At 55.4% G+C, this 22,122-nt stretch overlaps 1 protein-coding gene across 1 annotated transcript; it reads left to right on the top strand.

The window, feature by feature from the left end:
• The first annotated feature begins 1,104 nt into the window (after window positions 1-1,104).
• Window positions 1,105-3,598, top strand: LOC142477124 (beta-1,3-N-acetylglucosaminyltransferase radical fringe-like). The gene is made up of 3 exons (XM_075582180.1): window positions 1,105-1,297; window positions 1,576-1,661; window positions 2,177-3,598. The coding sequence occupies exons 1-3, from the start codon at window positions 1,133-1,135 to the stop codon at window positions 2,253-2,255; spliced, it is 330 nt and encodes a 109-aa protein (XP_075438295.1). The 5' UTR covers window positions 1,105-1,132; the 3' UTR covers window positions 2,256-3,598.
• Window positions 3,599-22,122: the final 18,524 nt, after the last annotated feature.

Genomic DNA, 22,122 nt, shown 5'->3' with positions numbered 1-22,122 from the left:
TGTGTGTGTGCGGCTGCGTCGGTGTGTGTGTGCGGCTGCGTCGGTGTGTGCGGCTGCGTCGGTGTGTGCGGCTGCGTCGGTGTGTGCGTCAGTGTGTGTGTGTGTGCGGCTGCGTCGGTGTGTGTGTGTGTGCGGCTGCGTCGGTGTGTGTGTGTGTGCGGCTGCGTCGGTGTGTGTGTGTGTGCGGCTGCGTCGGTGTGTGTGTGTGTGCGGCTGCGTCGGTGTGTGCGTCGGTGTGTGTGTGTGTGCGGCTGCGTCGGTGTGTGTGTGTGTGCGGCTGCGTCGGTGTGTGTGTGTGTGCGGCTGCGTCGGTGTGTGTGTGCGGCTGCGTCGGTGTGTGTGCGGCTGCGTCGGTGTGTGTGTGTGCGGCTGCGTCGGTGTGTGTGTGCGGCTGCGTCGGTGTGTGTGTGTGCGGCTGTGTCGGTGTGTGTGTGTGTGTGCGGCTGCGTCGGTGTGTGTGTGTGTGTGCGGCTGCGTCGGTGTGTGTGTGTGTGTGTGTGTGCGGCTGCGTCGGTGTGTGTGTGTGTGTGTGTGTGCGGCTGCGTCGGGGTGTGTGTGTGTGTGTGCGGCTGCGTCGGGGTGTGTGTGTGTGTGTGCGGCTGCGTCGGTGTGTGTGTGCGGCTGCGTCGGTGTGTGTGTGTGCGGCTGCGTCGGTGTGTGTGTGTGCGGCTGCGTCGGTGTGGGTGCACAGTGGGTGTGTGTGGGTGCGGCTGCGTCGGTGTGTGTGTGTGCGGCTGCGTCGGTGTGTGTGTGCGGCTGCGTCGGTGTGTGTGTGCGGCTGCGTCGGTGTGTGTGTGTGCGGCTGCGTCGGTGTGTGTGTGTGCGGCTGCGTCGGTGTGTGTGTGTGCGGCTGCGTCGGTGTGTGTGTGTGCGGCTGCGTCGGTGTGTGTGTGTGCGGCTGCGTCGGTGTGTGTGTGTGTGGCTGCGTCGGTGTGTGTGTGTGCGGCTGCGTCGGTGTGTGTGTGTGCGGCTGCGTCGGTGTGTGTGTGTGCGGCTGCGTCGGTGTGGGTGTGTGCGGCTGCGTCGGTGTGGGTGTGTGCGGCTGCGTCGGTGTGTGTGTGTGCGGCTGCGTCGGTGTGTGTGGCTCTGGTGGCGCACGTGGAAGGTGACGTGTCCTTTCTCGTGGTGCAGCATGGGGAACTTTATCAGCACGGCGGAGAAGGTTCGGCTCCCTGACGACTGCACCATTGGTTACATTATCGAGGGGTTACTGGAGGTGAAGATGCAGCACAGTGACCTCTTCCACTCTCACCTGGAGAATCTGCAGAGACTCGCCGCCGACTCTGTGCTGAAGCAGGTCAGGACGCGGCAACTCGTGGCTTTATTCCTCATTATGTTACCAATATAATCATATAATCATAGCCACGGCCTACTGCCCCCCCCCCCCCGCCACGCCCTGACTGCTGCCCCCCCAGACTGCTACCGCCTGTCGCGGCCTGACTGCTGCCCCCCCCGCCACGGCCTGACTGCTGCCCCCCCAGACTGCTGCCCCCCTGTCGCAGCCGGAGTGCTGCTCCCCCCTCCCCCCCGACCGGGATCCCCCACTGCCTCACGGTCTGACTGCCGCCCCCCCAGGTCACATTGAGCTACGGAGGTCCTGAGAATAGGAGGAATGTTGTGAGCATCAGAGGAGCGTTCAGCCTGGAGCAGGATCCCACTCGGTGAGTGTAACACTCTCACACTGAGCATCTCGCACACTCAGTACTGCCCCGGCTGCAGGGTGAGTGTAACACGCTCTTGCAAACTCAGTGCTACCCCGGCTGCAGGGTGAGTGTAACACACACACACTGAGCATCTCGCACACTCAGTACTGCCCCGGCTGCAGGGTGAATGTAACACACACACACTGAGCATCTCGCACACTCAGTACTGCCCCGGCTGCAGGGTGAGTGTAACACACACACACTGAGCATCTCGCACACTCAGTGCTGCCCGGCTGTAGGGTGAGTGTAACACACTCTCTCCCCTTCTCTCTCTATCATTGAGAGAGGTGTGTGTGTGTGTGTGTGTGTGTGTGTGTGTGTGTGTGTGTGTGTGTGTTTATCACACTATATCAGGAGAGACAGAAGTGTGTATATCTATCTATCCTATCTATCTAGATATCCATCTCCTTTAAAAAGAGGAGGTAAATGAATAGTTACTGGCACGCTGAGATTGTCTCTCATCTTCTCTACAGATTCAAATCTGTGCATTGTGTCTTGTATCCTGACACCAGCTGGTGCCCTACCCAGAAGCCTCTGTCACCCCTAACGTGACCCCTCACCCAGTTAGGGTATGAGAGATCCGACACGTTCAGTGACCCTTTGTGTTCTGTGTATGGACTCGCCAGGAAACACATCGGGTCAGCAGCAACAGAACGGCACCAATATACAGTATGTGCAGACCCCTCACGCCGGGATCTTCCTGCAATTCCCAGACTTGCCTTCTGCATGAGTCCCAGTGTCACCGTGTCTCCTCGGGCAGTGTGTGGGAGGTCATGGTTAGTGCCCGTCCCTGTGCCCCTCCCTGTGTGTGCCCGCGTGTCCGTCTGTCACCGTGTCTCCTCGGGCAGTGTGTGGGAGGTCATGGTTAGTGCTCGTCCCTGTGCCCCTCCCTGTGTGTGCCCACGTGTCCGTCTATCACTGTCTCCTCGGGCAGTGTATGGGAGGTCATGGTTAGTGCCCGTCCCTGTGCCCCTCCCTGTGTGTGCCCGCGTGTCCGTCTGTCACTGTGTCTCCTCGGGCAGTGTGTGGGAGGTCATGGTTAGTGCCCGTCCCTGTGCCCCTCCCTGTGTGTGCCCGCGTGTCCGTCTGTCACTGTGTCTCCTCGGGCAGTGTGTGGGAGGTCATGGTTAGTGCCCGTCCCTGTGTGTGCCCGCGTGTCCGTCTGTCACTGTGTCTCCTCGGGCAGTGTATGGGAGGTCATGGTTAGTGATCGTCCCTGTGCCCCTCCCTGTGTGTGCCCGCGTGTCCGTCTGTCACTGTGTCTCCTCGGGCAGTGTGTGGGAGGTCATGGTTAGTGCCCGTCTCTGTGCCCCTCCCTGTGTGTGCCCGCGTGTCTGTCTGTCACTGTGTCTCCTCTGGCACAGTGTATGGGAGGTCATGGTTAGTGCCCGTCCCTGTGCCCCTCCCTGTGTGTGCCCGCGTGTCCGTCTGTCACTGTGTCTCCTCGGGCAGTGTGTGGGAGGTCATGGTTAGTGCCCCTCCCTGTGTGTGCCCACGTGTCCGTCTGTCATTGTGTCTCCTCGGGCAGTGTGTGGGAGGTCATGGTTAGTGCCCGTCTCTGTGCCCCTCCCTGTGTGTGCCCGCGTGTCTGTCTGTCACTGTGTCTCCTCTGGCACAGTGTATGGGAGGTCATGGTTAGTGCCCGTCTCTGTGCCCCTCCCTGTGTGTGCCCGCGTGTCCGTCTGTCACTGTGTCTCCTCTGGCACAGTGTATGGGAGGTCATGGTTAGTGCCCCTCCCTGTGCGTGTCCGTCTGTCATTTGTGAGTCCACTGGCTCTGGCGTCGGTGACCCTGGATTTTAAGTATTGTAACCTCTGACCTTCGCCCTCTATACCAGAGGAGAATCACTGTACAGCTTTGTTCCAACATGTAAATAAAGTCTACATTTATTCGTGCCCTTTTCTGTGTGTGTCATTTCTTATCACTTCTGGTTGTCAGCGTACAGCCGGGGACATGGGACCATGATATACACATGATCCCGCTCTTGTACCGGGGCAGCAAGGCGTGTGCATGTGTGACAGTGCATGCTAATCCTCATGTACCTGGTGTGTGTGCATGCAGTGTCACACGTGCACACGCCAGGTACATGAGGATTAGCATGCAGTGTCACACGTGCACACGCCAGGTACATGAGGATTAGCATGCAGTGTCACACGTGCACACGCCAGGTACATGAGGATTAGCATGCAGTGTCACACGTGCACACGCCAGGTACATGAGGATTAGCACGCAGTGTCACACGTGCACACGCCCCGGTACATGAGGATTAGCATGCAGTGTCACACGTGCACACGCCAGGTACATGAGGATTAGCATGCAGTGTCACACGTGCACACGCCAGGTACATGAGGATTAGCATGCAGTGTCAAGTGCACACGCCCCGGTACATGAGGATTAGCATGCAGTGTCACACGTGCACACGCCCCGGTACACGAGGATTAGCACGCAGTGTCACATTCACACGCCAGGTACATGAGGATTAGCATGCAGTATCACACGTGCACACGCCCCGGTACATGAGGATTAGCATGCAGTTTCACACGTGCACACGCCCCGGTACATGAGGATTAGCATGCACTGCCACACGCCCCGGTACATGAGGATTAGCATGCAGTGTCACACGTGCACACGCCAGGTACATGAGGATTAGCATGCAGTGTCACACGTGCACACGCCAGGTACATGAGGATTAGCATGCAGTGTCACACGTGCACACGCCCGGTACATGAGGATTAGCATGCAGTGTCACACGTGCACACGCCCCGGTACACGAGGATTAGCATGCACTGTCACACGTGCACACGCCCCGGTACACGAGGATTAGCATGCAGTGTCACACGTGCACACGCCCCGGTACATGAGGATTAGCATGCAGTGTCACACGTGCACACGCCAGGTACATGAGGATTAGCATGCACTGTCACACGTGCACACGCCCCGGTACATGAGGATTAGCATGCACTATCACACGCCCCGGTACATGAGGATTAGCATGCAGTGTCACACGTGCACACGCCAGGTACATGAGGATTAGCATGCAGTGTCACGTGCACACGCCAGGTACATGAGGATTAGCATGCAGTTTCACACATGCACACGCCAGGTACATGAGGATTAGCATGCAGTGTCACACGTGCACACGCCAGGTACATGAGGATTAGCATGCAGTGTCACACGTGCACACGCCAGGTACATGAGGATTAGCATGCAGTGTCACACGTGCACAAGCCCGGTACATGAGGATTAGCATGCAGTATCACACGTGCACACGCCAGGTACATGAGGATTAGCCTGCAGTGTCACACGTGCACACGCCCCGCTACATGAGGATTAGCATGCAGTGTCACACGTGCACACGCCCCGGTACATGAGGATTAGCATGCAGTGTCACACGCCCCGGTACATGAGGATTAGCATGCAGTGTCACACGTGCACACGCCCCGCTACATGAGGATTAGCATGCAGTGTCACACGTGCACACGCCCCGGTACATGAGGATTAGCACGCACTGTCACACGTGCACACGCCCCGGTACATGAGGATTAGCACGCAGTGTCACACGTGCACACGCCAGGTACATGAGGATTAGCATGCAGTGTCACACGTGCACATGCCAGGTACATGAGGATTAGCATGCAGTGTCACACGTGCACACGCCAGGTACATGAGGATTAGCATGCAGTGTCACACGTGCACACGCCAGGTACATGAGGATTAGCATGCAGTGTCACACGTGCACACGCCAGGTACATGAGGATTAGCATGCAGTGTCACACGTGCACAAGCCCGGTACATGAGGATTAGCATGCAGTATCACACGTGCACACGCCAGGTACATGAGGATTAGCCTGCAGTGTCACACGTGCACACGCCCCGCTACATGAGGATTAGCATGCAGTGTCACACGTGCACACGCCCCGGTACATGAGGATTAGCATGCAGTGTCACACACCCCGGTACATGAGGATTAGCACGCAGTTGTCACACGTGCACACGCCAGGTACATGAGGATTAGCATGCAGTGTCACACGTGCACACGCCAGGTACATGAGGATTAGCATGCAGTGTCACACGTGCACACGCCAGGTACATGAGGATTAGCATGCAGTGTCACACGTGCACACGCCAGGTACATGAGGATTAGCATGCAGTGTCACATGTGCACACGCCCCGGTACATGAGGATTAGCATGCAGTGTCACACGTGCACAGGCCAGGTACATTAGGATTAGCATGCATTGTCACACGTGCACACGCCAGGTACATGAGGATTAGCATGCACTGTCACACGTGCACACGCCCGGTACATGAGGATTAGCATGCAGTGTCACACGTGCACACGCCTCGGTACATGAGGATTAGCATGCAGTGTCACAAGTGCACACGTCCCGGTACATGAGGATTAGCATGCAGTGTCACACGTGCACACGCCAGGTACATGAGGATTAGCATGCAGTGTCACACGTGCACACGCCAGGTACATGAGGATTAGCATGCAGTGTCACACGTGCACACGCCAGGTACATGAGGATTAGCATGCAGTGTCACACGTGCACACGCCAGGTACATGAGGATTAGCATGCAGTGTCACACGTGCACACGCCAGGTACATGAGGATTAGCATGCAGTGTCACACGTGCACACGCCAGGTACATGAGGATTACCATGCAGTGTCACACGTGCACACGCCCCGGTACACGAGGATTAGCACGCAGTGTCACACATTCACACGCCAGGTACATGAGGATTAGCATGCAGTATCACACGTGCACACGCCACGTACATGAGGATTAGCACGCACTGTCACACGTGCACACGCCCCGGTACACGAGGATTAGCATGCAGTGTCACACGTGCACACGCCCCGGTACACGAGGATTAGAATGCAGTGTCACACGTGCACACGCCAGGTACATGAGGATTAGCATGCAGTGTCACACGTGCACACGCCAGGTACATGAGGATTAGCATGCAGTGTCACACGTGCACACGCCTTGGTACATGAGGATTAGCATGCAGTGTCACACGTGCACACGCCCCGTACGTGAGGATTAGCATGCAGTGTCACACGCCCCGGTACATGAGGATTAGCATGCAGTGTCACACGTGCACACGCCAGGTACATGAGGATTAGCATGCAGTGTCACACGTGCACACGCCAGGTACATGAGGATTAGCATGCAGTGTCACACGTGCACACGCCCGGTACATGAGGATTAGCATGCAGTGTCACACGTGCACACGCCCCGGTACACGAGGATTAGCATGCACTGTCACACGTGCACACGCCCCGGTACACGAGGATTAGCATGCAGTGTCACACGTGCACACGCCCCGGTACATGAGGATTAGCATGCAGTGTCACACGTGCACACGCCAGGTACATGAGGATTAGCATGCACTGTCACACGTGCACACGCCCCGGTACATGAGGATTAGCATGCACTGTCACACGCCCCGGTACATGAGGATTAGCATGCAGTGTCACACGTGCACACGCCAGGTACATGAGGATTAGCATGCAGTGTCACACGTGCACACGCCAGGTACATGAGGATTAGCATGCAGTTTTACACGTGCACACGCCAGGTACATGAGGATTAGCATGCAGTGTCACACGTGCACACGCCAGGTACATGAGGATTAGCATGCAGTGTCACACGTGCACACGCCAGGTACATGAGGATTAGCATGCAGTGTCACACGTGCACACGCCAGGTACATGAGTATTAGCATGCAGTGTCACACGTGCACACGCCCGGTACATGAGGCTTAGCATGCAGTATCACACGTGCACACGCCAGGTACATGAGGATTAGCATGCAGTGTCACACGTGCACACGCCCCGCTACATGAGGATTAGCATGCAGTGTCACACGTGCACACGCCCCGGTACATGAGGATTAGCATGCAGTGTCACACGCCCCGGTACATGAGGATTAGCATGCAGTGTCACACGTGCACACGCCCCGCTACATGAGGATTAGCATGCAGTGTCACACGTGCACACGCCCCGGTACATGAGGATTAGCACGCACTGTCACACGTGCACACGCCCCGGTACATGAGGATTAGCACGCAGTGTCACACGTGCACACGCCAGGTACATGAGGATTAGCATGCACTGTCACACGTGCACACGCCAGGTACATGAGGATTAGCATGCAGTGTCACACGTGCACACGCCAGGTACATGAGGATTAGCATGCAGTGTCACACGTGCACACGCCAGGTACATGAGGATTAGCATGCAGTGTCACATGTGCACACGCCCCGGTACATGAGGATTAGCATGCAGTGTCACACGTGCACAGGCCAGGTACATGAGGATTAGCATGCACTGTCACACGTGCACACGCCAGGTACATGAGGATTAGCATGCACTGTCACACGTGCACACGCCCGGTACATGAGGATTAGCATGCAGTGTCACAAGTGCACACGTCCCGGTACATGAGGAATAGCATGCAGTGTCACACGTGCACACGCCCCGGTACACGAGGATTAGCATGCAGTGTCACAAGTGCACACGTCCCGGTACATGAGGATTAGCATGCAGTGTCACACGTGCACACGCCAGGTACATGAGGATTAGCATGCATTGTCACACGTGCACACGCCAGGTACATGAGGATTAGCATGCAGTGTCACAAGTGCACACGTCCCGGTACATGAGGATTAGCATGCAGTGTCACACGTGCACACGCCAGGTACATGAGGATTAGCATGCATTGTCACACGTGCACACGCCAGGTACATGAGGATTAGCATGCAGTGTCACACGTGCACACGCCCCGGTACATGAGGATTAGCATGCACTGCCACACGCCCCGGTACATGAGGATTAGCATGCACTGCCACACGCCCCGGTACATGAGGATTAGCATGCAGTGTCACACGTGCACACGCCAGGTACATGAGGATTAGCATGCAGTGTCACACGTGCACACGCCAGGTACATGAGGATTAGCATGCAGTGTCACACGTGCACACGCCCGGTACATGAGGATTAGCATGCAGTGTCACACGTGCACACGCCCCGGTACACGAGGATTAGCATGCACTGTCACACGTGCACACGCCCCGGTACACGAGGATTAGCATGCAGTGTCACACGTGCACACGCCCCGGTACATGAGGATTAGCATGCAGTGTCACACGTGCACACGCCAGGTACATGAGGATTAGCATGCACTGTCACACGTGCACACGCCCCGGTACATGAGGATTAGCATGCACTATCACACGCCCCGGTACATGAGGATTAGCATGCAGTGTCACACGTGCACACGCCAGGTACATGAGGATTAGCATGCAGTGTCACGTGCACACGCCAGGTACATGAGGATTAGCATGCAGTTTCACACATGCACACGCCAGGTACATGAGGATTAGCATGCAGTGTCACACGTGCACACGCCAGGTACATGAGGATTAGCATGCAGTGTCACACGTGCACACGCCAGGTACATGAGGATTAGCATGCAGTGTCACACGTGCACACGCCAGGTACATGAGGATTAGCATGCAGTGTCACACGTGCACAAGCCCGGTACATGAGGATTAGCATGCAGTATCACACGTGCACACGCCAGGTACATGAGGATTAGCCTGCAGTGTCACACGTGCACACGCCCCGCTACATGAGGATTAGCATGCAGTGTCACACGTGCACACGCCCCGGTACATGAGGATTAGCATGCAGTGTCACACGCCCCGGTACATGAGGATTAGCATGCAGTGTCACACGTGCACACGCCCCGCTACATGAGGATTAGCATGCAGTGTCACACGTGCACACGCCCCGGTACATGAGGATTAGCACGCACTGTCACACGTGCACACGCCCCGGTACATGAGGATTAGCACGCAGTGTCACACGTGCACACGCCAGGTACATGAGGATTAGCATGCAGTGTCACACGTGCACATGCCAGGTACATGAGGATTAGCATGCAGTGTCACACGTGCACACGCCAGGTACATGAGGATTAGCATGCAGTGTCACACGTGCACACGCCAGGTACATGAGGATTAGCATGCAGTGTCACACGTGCACAAGCCCGGTACATGAGGATTAGCATGCAGTATCACACGTGCACACGCCAGGTACATGAGGATTAGCCTGCAGTGTCACACGTGCACACGCCCCGCTACATGAGGATTAGCATGCAGTGTCACACGTGCACACGCCCCGGTACATGAGGATTAGCATGCAGTGTCACACACCCCGGTACATGAGGATTAGCATGCAGTGTCACACGTGCACACGCCCCGCTACATGAGGATTAGCATGCAGTGTCACACGTGCACACGCCCCGGTACATGAGGATTAGCACGCACTGTCACACGTGCACACGCCCCGGTACATGAGGATTAGCACGCAGTTGTCACACGTGCACACGCCAGGTACATGAGGATTAGCATGCAGTGTCACACGTGCACACGCCAGGTACATGAGGATTAGCATGCAGTGTCACACGTGCACACGCCAGGTACATGAGGATTAGCATGCAGTGTCACACGTGCACACGCCAGGTACATGAGGATTAGCATGCAGTGTCACATGTGCACACGCCCCGGTACATGAGGATTAGCATGCAGTGTCACACGTGCACAGGCCAGGTACATTAGGATTAGCATGCATTGTCACACGTGCACACGCCAGGTACATGAGGATTAGCATGCACTGTCACACGTGCACACGCCCGGTACATGAGGATTAGCATGCAGTGTCACACGTGCACACGCCTCGGTACATGAGGATTAGCATGCAGTGTCACAAGTGCACACGTCCCGGTACATGAGGATTAGCATGCAGTGTCACACGTGCACACGCCAGGTACATGAGGATTAGCATGCAGTGTCACACGTGCACACGCCAGGTACATGAGGATTAGCATGCAGTGTCACACGTGCACACGCCAGGTACATGAGGATTAGCATGCAGTGTCACACGTGCACACGCCAGGTACATGAGGATTAGCATGCAGTGTCACACGTGCACACGCCAGGTACATGAGGATTAGCATGCAGTGTCACACGTGCACACGCCAGGTACATGAGGATTACCATGCAGTGTCACACGTGCACACGCCCCGGTACACGAGGATTAGCACGCAGTGTCACACATTCACACGCCAGGTACATGAGGATTAGCATGCAGTATCACACGTGCACACGCCACGTACATGAGGATTAGCACGCACTGTCACACGTGCACACGCCCCGGGACACGAGGATTAGCATGCAGTGTCACACGTGCACACGCCCCGGTACACGAGGATTAGAATGCAGTGTCACACGTGCACACGCCAGGTACATGAGGATTAGCATGCAGTGTCACACGTGCACACGCCAGGTACATGAGGATTAGCATGCAGTGTCACACGTGCACACGCCTTGGTACATGAGGATTAGCATGCAGTGTCACACGTGCACACGCCCCGTACGTGAGGATTAGCATGCAGTGTCACACGCCCCGGTACATGAGGATTAGCATGCAGTGTCACACGTGCACACGCCAGGTACATGAGGATTAGCATGCAGTGTCACACGTGCACACGCCAGGTACATGAGGATTAGCATGCAGTGTCACACGTGCACACGCCCGGTACATGAGGATTAGCATGCAGTGTCACACGTGCACACGCCCCGGTACACGAGGATTAGCATGCACTGTCACACGTGCACACGCCCCGGTACACGAGGATTAGCATGCAGTGTCACACGTGCACACGCCCCGGTACATGAGGATTAGCATGCAGTGTCACACGTGCACACGCCAGGTACATGAGGATTAGCATGCACTGTCACACGTGCACACGCCCCGGTACATGAGGATTAGCATGCACTGTCACACGCCCCGGTACATGAGGATTAGCATGCAGTGTCACACGTGCACACGCCAGGTACATGAGGATTAGCATGCAGTGTCACACGTGCACACGCCAGGTACATGAGGATTAGCATGCAGTTTTACACGTGCACACGCCAGGTACATGAGGATTAGCATGCAGTGTCACACGTGCACACGCCAGGTACATGAGGATTAGCATGCAGTGTCACACGTGCACATGCCAGGTACATGAGGATTAGCATGCAGTGTCACACGTGCACACGCCAGGTACATGAGGATTAGCATGCAGTGTCACACGTGCACACGCCCGGTACATGAGGCTTAGCATGCAGTATCACACGTGCACACGCCAGGTACATGAGGATTAGCATGCAGTGTCACACGTGCACACGCCCCGCTACATGAGGATTAGCATGCAGTGTCACACGTGCACACGCCCCGGTACATGAGGATTAGCATGCAGTGTCACACGCCCCGGTACATGAGGATTAGCATGCAGTGTCACACGTGCACACGCCCCGCTACATGAGGATTAGCATGCAGTGTCACACGTGCACACGCCCCGGTACATGAGGATTAGCACGCACTGTCACACGTGCACACGCCCCGGTACATGAGGATTAGCACGCAGTGTCACACGTGCACACGCCAGGTACATGAGGATTAGCATGCACTGTCACACGTGCACACGCCAGGTACATGAGGATTAGCATGCAGTGTCACACGTGCACACGCCAGGTACATGAGGATTAGCATGCAGTGTCACACGTGCACACGCCAGGTACATGAGGATTAGCATGCAGTGTCACATGTGCACACGCCCCGGTACATGAGGATTAGCATGCAGTGTCACACGTGCACAGGCCAGGTACATGAGGATTAGCATGCACTGTCACACGTGCACACGCCAGGTACATGAGGATTAGCATGCACTGTCACACGTGCACACGCCCGGTACATGAGGATTAGCATGCAGTGTCACAAGTGCACACGTCCCGGTACATGAGGAATAGCATGCAGTGTCACACGTGCACACGCCCCGGTACACGAGGATTAGCATGCAGTGTCACAAGTGCACACGTCCCGGTACATGAGGATTAGCATGCAGTGTCACACGTGCACACGCCAGGTACATGAGGATTAGCATGCATTGTCACACGTGCACACGCCAGGTACATGAGGATTAGCATGCAGTGTCACAAGTGCACACGTCCCGGTACATGAGGATTAGCATGCAGTGTCACACGTGCACACGCCAGGTACATGAGGATTAGCATGCATTGTCACACGTGCACACGCCAGGTACATGAGGATTAGCATGCAGTGTCACACGTGCACACGCCCCGGTACATGAGGATTAGCACGCACTGTCACACGTGCACACGCCCCGGTACATGAGGATTAGCACGCAGTTGTCACACGTGCACACGCCAGGTACATGAGGATTAGCATGCAGTGTCACACGTGCACACGCCAGGTACATGAGGATTAGCATGCAGTGTCACACGTGCACACGCCAGGTACATGAGGATTAGCATGCAGTGTCACACGTGCACACGCCAGGTACATGAGGATTAGCATGCAGTGTCACATGTGCACACGCCCCGGTACATGAGGATTAGCATGCAGTGTCACACGTGCACAGGCCAGGTACATTAGGATTAGCATGCATTGTCACACGTGCACACGCCAGGTACATGAGGATTAGCATGCACTGTCACACGTGCACACGCCCGGTACATGAGGATTAGCATGCAGTGTCACACGTGCACACGCCCCGGTACATGAGGATTAGCATGCAGTGTCACAAGTGCACACGTCCCGGTACATTAGGATTAGCATGCAGTGTCACACGTGCACACGCCAGGTACATGAGGATTAGCATGCAGTGTCACACGTGCACACGCCAGGTACATGAGGATTAGCATGCAGTGTCACACGTGCACACGCCAGGTACATGAGGATTAGCATGCAGTGTCACACGTGCACACGCCAGGTACATGAGGATTAGCATGCAGTGTCACAAGTGCACACATCCCGGTACATGAGGATTAGCATGCAGTGTCACACGTGCACAGGCCAGGTACATGAGGATTAGCATGCACTGTCACACGTGCACACGCCAGGTACATGAGGATTAGCATGCACTGTCACACGTGCACACGCCCGGTACATGAGGATTAGCATGCAGTGTCACAAGTGCACACGTCCCGGTACATGAGGAATAGCATGCAGTGTCACACGTGCACACGCCCCGGTACACGAGGATTAGCATGCAGTGTCACAAGTGCACACGTCCCGGTACATGAGGATTAGCATGCAGTGTCACACGTGCACACGCCAGGTACATGAGGATTAGCATGCATTGTCACACGTGCACACGCCAGGTACATGAGGATTAGCATGCAGTGTCACAAGTGCACACGTCCCGGTACATGAGGATTAGCATGCAGTGTCACACGTGCACACGCCAGGTACATGAGGATTAGCATGCATTGTCACACGTGCACACGCCAGGTACATGAGGATTAGCATGCAGTGTCACACGTGCACACGCCCCGGTACATAAGGATTAGCACGCACTGTCACACGTGCACACGCCCCGGTACATGAGGATTAGCACGCAGTTGTCACACGTGCACACGCCAGGTACATGAGGATTAGCATGCAGTGTCACACGTGCACACGCCAGGTACATGAGGATTAGCATGCAGTGTCACACGTGCACACGCCAGGTACATGAGGATTAGCATGCAGTGTCACACGTGCACACGCCAGGTACATGAGGATTAGCATGCAGTGTCACATGTGCACACGCCCCGGTACATGAGGATTAGCATGCAGTGTCACACGTGCACAGGCCAGGTACATTAGGATTAGCATGCATTGTCACACGTGCACACGCCAGGTACATGAGGATTAGCATGCACTGTCACACGTGCACACGCCCGGTACATGAGGATTAGCATGCAGTGTCACACGTGCACACGCCCCGGTACATGAGGATTAGCATGCAGTGTCACAAGTGCACACGTCCCGGTACATTAGGATTAGCATGCAGTGTCACACGTGCACACGCCAGGTACATGAGGATTAGCATGCAGTGTCACACGTGCACACGCCAGGTACATGAGGATTAGCATGCAGTGTCACACGTGCACACGCCAGGTACATGAGGATTAGCATGCAGTGTCACACGTGCACACGCCAGGTACATGAGGATTAGCATGCAGTGTCACACGTGCACACGCCAGGTACATGAGGATTAGCATGCAGTGTCACACGTGCACACGCCAGGTACATGAGGATTACCATGCAGTGTCACACGTGCACACGCCCCGGTACACGAGGATTAGCACGCAGTGTCACACATTCACACGCCAGGTACATGAGGATTAGCATGCAGTATCACACGTGCACACGCCACGTACATGAGGATTAGCACGCACTGTCACACGTGCACACGCCCCGGTACACGAGGATTAGCATGCAGTGTCACACGTGCACACGCCCCGGTACACGAGGATTAGAATGCAGTGTCACACGTGCACACGCCAGGTACATGAGGATTAGCATGCAGTGTCACACGTGCACACGCCAGGTACATGAGGATTAGCATGCAGTGTCACACGTGCACACGCCTTGGTACATGAGGATTAGCATGCAGTGTCACACGTGCACACGCCCCGTACGTGAGGATTAGCATGCAGTGTCACACGCCCCGGTACATGAGGATTAGCATGCAGTGTCACACGTGCACACGCCAGGTACATGAGGATTAGCATGCAGTGTCACACGTGCACACGCCAGGTACATGAGGATTAGCATGCAGTGTCACACGTGCACACGCCCGGTACATGAGGATTAGCATGCAGTGTCACACGTGCACACGCCCCGGTACACGAGGATTAGCATGCACTGTCACACGTGCACACGCCCCGGTACACGAGGATTAGCATGCAGTGTCACACGTGCACACGCCAGGTACATGAGGATTAGCATGCAGTGTCACACGTGCACATGCCAGGTACATGAGGATTAGCATGCAGTGTCACACGTGCACACGCCAGGTACATGAGGATTAGCATGCAGTGTCACACGTGCACACGCCAGGTACATGAGGATTAGCATGCAGTGTCACACGTGCACAAGCCCGGTACATGAGGATTAGCATGCAGTATCACACGTGCACACGCCAGGTACATGAGGATTAGCCTGCAGTGTCACACGTGCACACGCCCCGCTACATGAGGATTAGCATGCAGTGTCACACGTGCACACGCCCCGGTACATGAGGATTAGCATGCAGTGTCACACACCCCGGTACATGAGGATTAGCATGCAGTGTCACACGTGCACACGCCCCGCTACATGAGGATTAGCATGCAGTGTCACACGTGCACACGCCCCGGTACATGAGGATTAGCACGCACTGTCACACGTGCACACGCCCCGGTACATGAGGATTAGCACGCAGTTGTCACACGTGCACACGCCAGGTACATGAGGATTAGCATGCAGTGTCACACGTGCACACGCCAGGTACATGAGGATTAGCATGCAGTGTCACACGTGCACACGCCAGGTACATGAGGATTAGCATGCAGTGTCACACGTGCACACGCCAGGTACATGAGGATTAGCATGCAGTGTCACATGTGCACACGCCCCGGTACATGAGGATTAGCATGCAGTGTCACACGTGCACAGGCCAGGTACATTAGGATTAGCATGCATTGTCACACGTGCACACGCCAGGTACATGAGGATTAGCATGCACTGTCACACGTGCACACGCCCGGTACATGAGGATTAGCATGCAGTGTCACACGTGCACACGCCTCGGTACATGAGGATTAGCATGCAGTGTCACAAGTGCACACGTCCCGGTACATGAGGATTAGCATGCAGTGTCACACGTGCACACGCCAGGTACATGAGGATTAGCATGCAGTGTCACACGTGCACACGCCAGGTACATGAGGATTAGCATGCAGTGTCACACGTGCACACGCCAGGTACATGAGGATTAGCATGCAGTGTCACACGTGCACACGCCAGGTACATGAGGATTAGCATGCAGTGTCACACGTGCACACGCCAGGTACATGAGGATTAGCATGCAGTGTCACACGTGCACACGCCAGGTACATGAGGATTACCATGCAGTGTCACACGTGCACACGCCCCGGTACACGAGGATTAGCACGCAGTGTCACACATTCACACGCCAGGTACATGAGGATTAGCATGCAGTATCACACGTGCACACGCCACGTACATGAGGATTAGCACGCACTGTCACACGTGCACACGCCCCGGTACACGAGGATTAGCATGCAGTGTCACACGTGCACACGCCCCGGTACACGAGGATTAGAATGCAGTGTCACACGTGCACACGCCAGGTACATGAGGATTAGCATGCAGTGTCACACGTGCACACGCCAGGTACATGAGGATTAGCATGCAGTGTCACACGTGCACACGCCTTGGTACATGAGGATTAGCATGCAGTGTCACACGTGCACACGCCCCGTACGTGAGGATTAGCATGCAGTGTCACACGCCCCGGTACATGAGGATTAGCATGCAGTGTCACACGTGCACACGCCAGGTACATGAGGATTAGCATGCAGTGTCACACGTGCACACGCCAGGTACATGAGGATTAGCATGCAGTGTCACACGTGCACACGCCCGGTACATGAGGATTAGCATGCAGTGTCACACGTGCACACGCCCCGGTACACGAGGATTAGCATGCACTGTCACACGTGCACACGCCCCGGTACACGAGGATTAGCATGCAGTGTCACACGTGCACACGCCCCGGTACATGAGGATTAGCATGCAGTGTCACACGTGCACACGCCAGGTACATGAGGATTAGCATGCACTGTCACACGTGCACACGCCCCGGTACATGAGGATTAGCATGCACTGTCACACGCCCCGGTACATGAGGATTAGCATGCAGTGTCACACGTGCACACGCCAGGTACATGAGGATTAGCATGCAGTGTCACACGTGCACACGCCAGGTACATGAGGATTAGCATGCAGTTTTACACGTGCACACGCCAGGTACATGAGGATTAGCATGCAGTGTCACACGTGCACACGCCAGGTACATGAGGATTAGCATGCAGTGTCACACGTGCACACGCCAGGTACATGAGGATTAGCATGCAGTGTCACACGTGCACACGCCAGGTACATGAGGATTAGCATGCAGTGTCACACGTGCACACGCCCGGTACATGAGGCTTAGCATGCAGTATCACACGTGCACACGCCAGGTACATGAGGATTAGCATGCAGTGTCACACGTGCACACGCCCCGCTACATGAGGATTAGCATGCAGTGTCACACGTGCACACGCCCCGGTACATGAGGATTAGCATGCAGTGTCACACGCCCCGGTACATGAGGATTAGCATGCAGTGTCACACGTGCACACGCCCCGCTACATGAGGATTAGCATGCAGTGTCACACGTGCACACGCCCCGGTACATGAGGATTAGCACGCACTGTCACACGTGCACACGCCCCGGTACATGAGGATTAGCACGCAGTGTCACACGTGCACACGCCAGGTACATGAGGATTAGCATGCACTGTCACACGTGCACACGCCAGGTACATGAGGATTAGCATGCAGTGTCACACGTGCACACGCCAGGTACATGAGGATTAGCATGCAGTGTCACACGTGCACACGCCAGGTACATGAGGATTAGCATGCAGTGTCACATGTGCACACGCCCCGGTACATGAGGATTAGCATGCAGTGTCACACGTGCACAGGCCAGGTACATGAGGATTAGCATGCACTGTCACACGTGCACACGCCAGGTACATGAGGATTAGCATGCACTGTCACACGTGCACACGCCCGGTACATGAGGATTAGCATGCAGTGTCACAAGTGCACACGTCCCGGTACATGAGGAATAGCATGCAGTGTCACACGTGCACACGCCCCGGTACACGAGGATTAGCATGCAGTGTCACAAGTGCACACGTCCCGGTACATGAGGATTAGCATGCAGTGTCACACGTGCACACGCCAGGTACATGAGGATTAGCATGCATTGTCACACGTGCACACGCCAGGTACATGAGGATTAGCATGCAGTGTCACAAGTGCACACGTCCCGGTACATGAGGATTAGCATGCAGTGTCACACGTGCACACGCCAGGTACATGAGGATTAGCATGCATTGTCACACGTGCACACGCCAGGTACATGAGGATTAGCATGCAGTGTCACACGTGCACACGCCCCGGTACATGAGGATTAGCACGCACTGTCACACGTGCACACGCCCCGGTACATGAGGATTAGCACGCAGTTGTCACACGTGCACACGCCAGGTACATGAGGATTAGCATGCAGTGTCACACGTGCACACGCCAGGTACATGAGGATTAGCATGCAGTGTCACACGTGCACACGCCAGGTACATGAGGATTAGCATGCAGTGTCACACGTGCACACGCCAGGTACATGAGGATTAGCATGCAGTGTCACATGTGCACACGCCCCGGTACATGAGGATTAGCATGCAGTGTCACACGTGCACAGGCCAGGTACATTAGGATTAGCATGCATTGTCACACGTGCACACGCCAGGTACATGAGGATTAGCATGCACTGTCACACGTGCACACGCCCGGTACATGAGGATTAGCATGCAGTGTCACACGTGCACACGCCCCGGTACATGAGGATTAGCATGCAGTGTCACAAGTGCACACGTCCCGGTACATTAGGATTAGCATGCAGTGTCACACGTGCACACGCCAGGTACATGAGGATTAGCATGCAGTGTCACACGTGCACACGCCCGGTACATGAGGCTTAGCATGCAGTATCACACGTGCACACGCCAGGTACATGAGGATTAGCATGCAGTGTCACACGTGCACACGCCCCGCTACATGAGGATTAGCATGCAGTGTCACACGTGCACACGCCCCGGTACATGAGGATTAGCATGCAGTGTCACACGCCCCGGTACATGAGGATTAGCATGCAGTGTCACACGTGCACACGCCCCGCTACATGAGGATTAGCATGCAGTGTCACACGTGCACACGCCCCGGTACATGAGGATTAGCACGCACTGTCACACGTGCACACGCCCCGGTACATGAGGATTAGCACGCAGTGTCACACGTGCACACGCCAGGTACATGAGGATTAGCATGCACTGTCACACGTGCACACGCCAGGTACATGAGGATTAGCATGCAGTGTCACACGTGCACACGCCAGGTACATGAGGATTAGCATGCAGTGTCACACGTGCACACGCCAGGTACATGAGGATTAGCATGCAGTGTCACATGTGCACACGCCCCGGTACATGAGGATTAGCATGCAGTGTCACACGTGCACAGGCCAGGTACATGAGGATTAGCATGCACTGTCACACGTGCACACGCCAGGTACATGAGGATTAGCATGCACTGTCACACGTGCACACGCCCGGTACATGAGGATTAGCATGCAGTGTCACAAGTGCACACGTCCCGGTACATGAGGAATAGCATGCAGTGTCACACGTGCACACGCCCCGGTACACGAGGATTAGCATGCAGTGTCACAAGTGCACACGTCCCGGTACATGAGGATTAGCATGCAGTGTCACACGTGCACACGCCAGGTACATGAGGATTAGCATGCATTGTCACACGTGCACACGCCAGGTACATGAGGATTAGCATGCAGTGTCACAAGTGCACACGTCCCGGTACATGAGGATTAGCATGCAGTGTCACACGTGCACACGCCAGGTACATGAGGATTAGCATGCATTGTCACACGTGCACACGCCAGGTACATGAGGATTAGCATGCAGTGTCACACGTGCACACGCCCCGGTACATGAGGATTAGCACGCACTGTCACACGTGCACACGCCCCGGTACATGAGGATTAGCACGCAGTTGTCACACGTGCACACGCCAGGTACATGAGGATTAGCATGCAGTGTCACACGTGCACACGCCAGGTACATGAGGATTAGCATGCAGTGTCACACGTGCACACGCCAGGTACATGAGGATTAGCATGCAGTGTCACACGTGCACACGCCAGGTACATGAGGATTAGCATGCAGTGTCACATGTGCACACGCCCCGGTACATGAGGATTAGCATGCAGTGTCACACGTGCACAGGCCAGGTACATTAGGATTAGCATGCATTGTCACACGTGCACACGCCAGGTACATGAGGATTAGCATGCACTGTCACACGTGCACACGCCCGGTACATGAGGATTAGCATGCAGTGTCACACGTGCACACGCCCCGGTACATGAGGATTAGCATGCAGTGTCACAAGTGCACACGTCCCGGTACATTAGGATTAGCATGCAGTGTCACACGTGCACACGCCAGGTACATGAGGATTAGCATGCAGTGTCACACGTGCACACGCCAGGTACATGAGGATTAGCATGCAGTGTCACACGTGCACACGCCAGGTACATGAGGATTAGCATGCAGTGTCACACGTGCACACGCCAGGTACATGAGGATTAGCATGCAGTGTCACAAGTGCACACGTCCCGGTACATGAGGATTAGCATGCAGTGTCACACGTGCACAGGCCAGGTACATGAGGATTAGCATGCACTGTCACACGTGCACACGCCAGGTACATGAGGATTAGCATGCACTGTCACACGTGCACACGCCCGGTACATGAGGATTAGCATGCAGTGTCACAAGTGCACACGTCCCGGTACATGAGGAATAGCATGCAGTGTCACACGTGCACACGCCCCGGTACACGAGGATTAGCATGCAGTGTCACAAGTGCACACGTCCCGGTACATGAGGATTAGCATGCAGTGTCACACGTGCACACGCCAGGTACATGAGGATTAGCATGCATTGTCACACGTGCACACGCCAGGTACATGAGGATTAGCATGCAGTGTCACAAGTGCACACGTCCCGGTACATGAAGATTAGCATGCAGTGTCACACGTGCACACGCCAGGTACATGAGGATTAGCATGCATTGTCACACGTGCACACGCCAGGTACATGAGGATTAGCATGCAGTGTCACACGTGCACACGCCCCGGTACATAAGGATTAGCACGCACTGTCACACGTGCACACGCCCCGGTACATGAGGATTAGCACGCAGTTGTCACACGTGCACACGCCAGGTACATGAGGATTAGCATGCAGTGTCACACGTGCACACGCCAGGTACATGAGGATTAGCATGCAGTGTCACACGTGCACACGCCAGGTACATGAGGATTAGCATGCAGTGTCACACGTGCACACGCCAGGTACATGAGGATTAGCATGCAGTGTCACATGTGCACACGCCCCGGTACATGAGGATTAGCATGCAGTGTCACACGTGCACAGGCCAGGTACATTAGGATTAGCATGCATTGTCACACGTGCACACGCCAGGTACATGAGGATTAGCATGCACTGTCACACGTGCACACGCCCGGTACATGAGGATTAGCATGCAGTGTCACACGTGCACACGCCCCGGTACATGAGGATTAGCA

This window comes from Ascaphus truei, unplaced genomic scaffold, assembly GCF_040206685.1.
Source record: "Ascaphus truei isolate aAscTru1 unplaced genomic scaffold, aAscTru1.hap1 HAP1_SCAFFOLD_1966, whole genome shotgun sequence".
NCBI lineage: Eukaryota > Metazoa > Chordata > Amphibia > Anura > Ascaphidae > Ascaphus > Ascaphus truei.
Note: the sequence above shows the minus strand (reverse complement) of the source record. Positions and strands in the feature narration are given on the sequence as shown.

What these genes read in the sequence shown, in the direction of transcription:
- LOC142477124 (XM_075582180.1), top strand. Translation starts at nt 1,133, where the DNA reads ATGGGGAACTTTATCAGCACGGCGGAGAAGGTTCGGCTCCCTGACGAC. An exon ending in CCGACTCTGTGCTGAAGCAG is followed by an intron (nt 1,298 to 1,575) that starts GTCAGGACGCGG and finishes CCGCCCCCCCAG; the next exon opens with GTCACATTGAGCTACGGAGG. An exon ending in CTGGAGCAGGATCCCACTCG is followed by an intron (nt 1,662 to 2,176) that starts GTGAGTGTAACA and finishes TCTTCTCTACAG; the next exon opens with ATTCAAATCTGTGCATTGTG.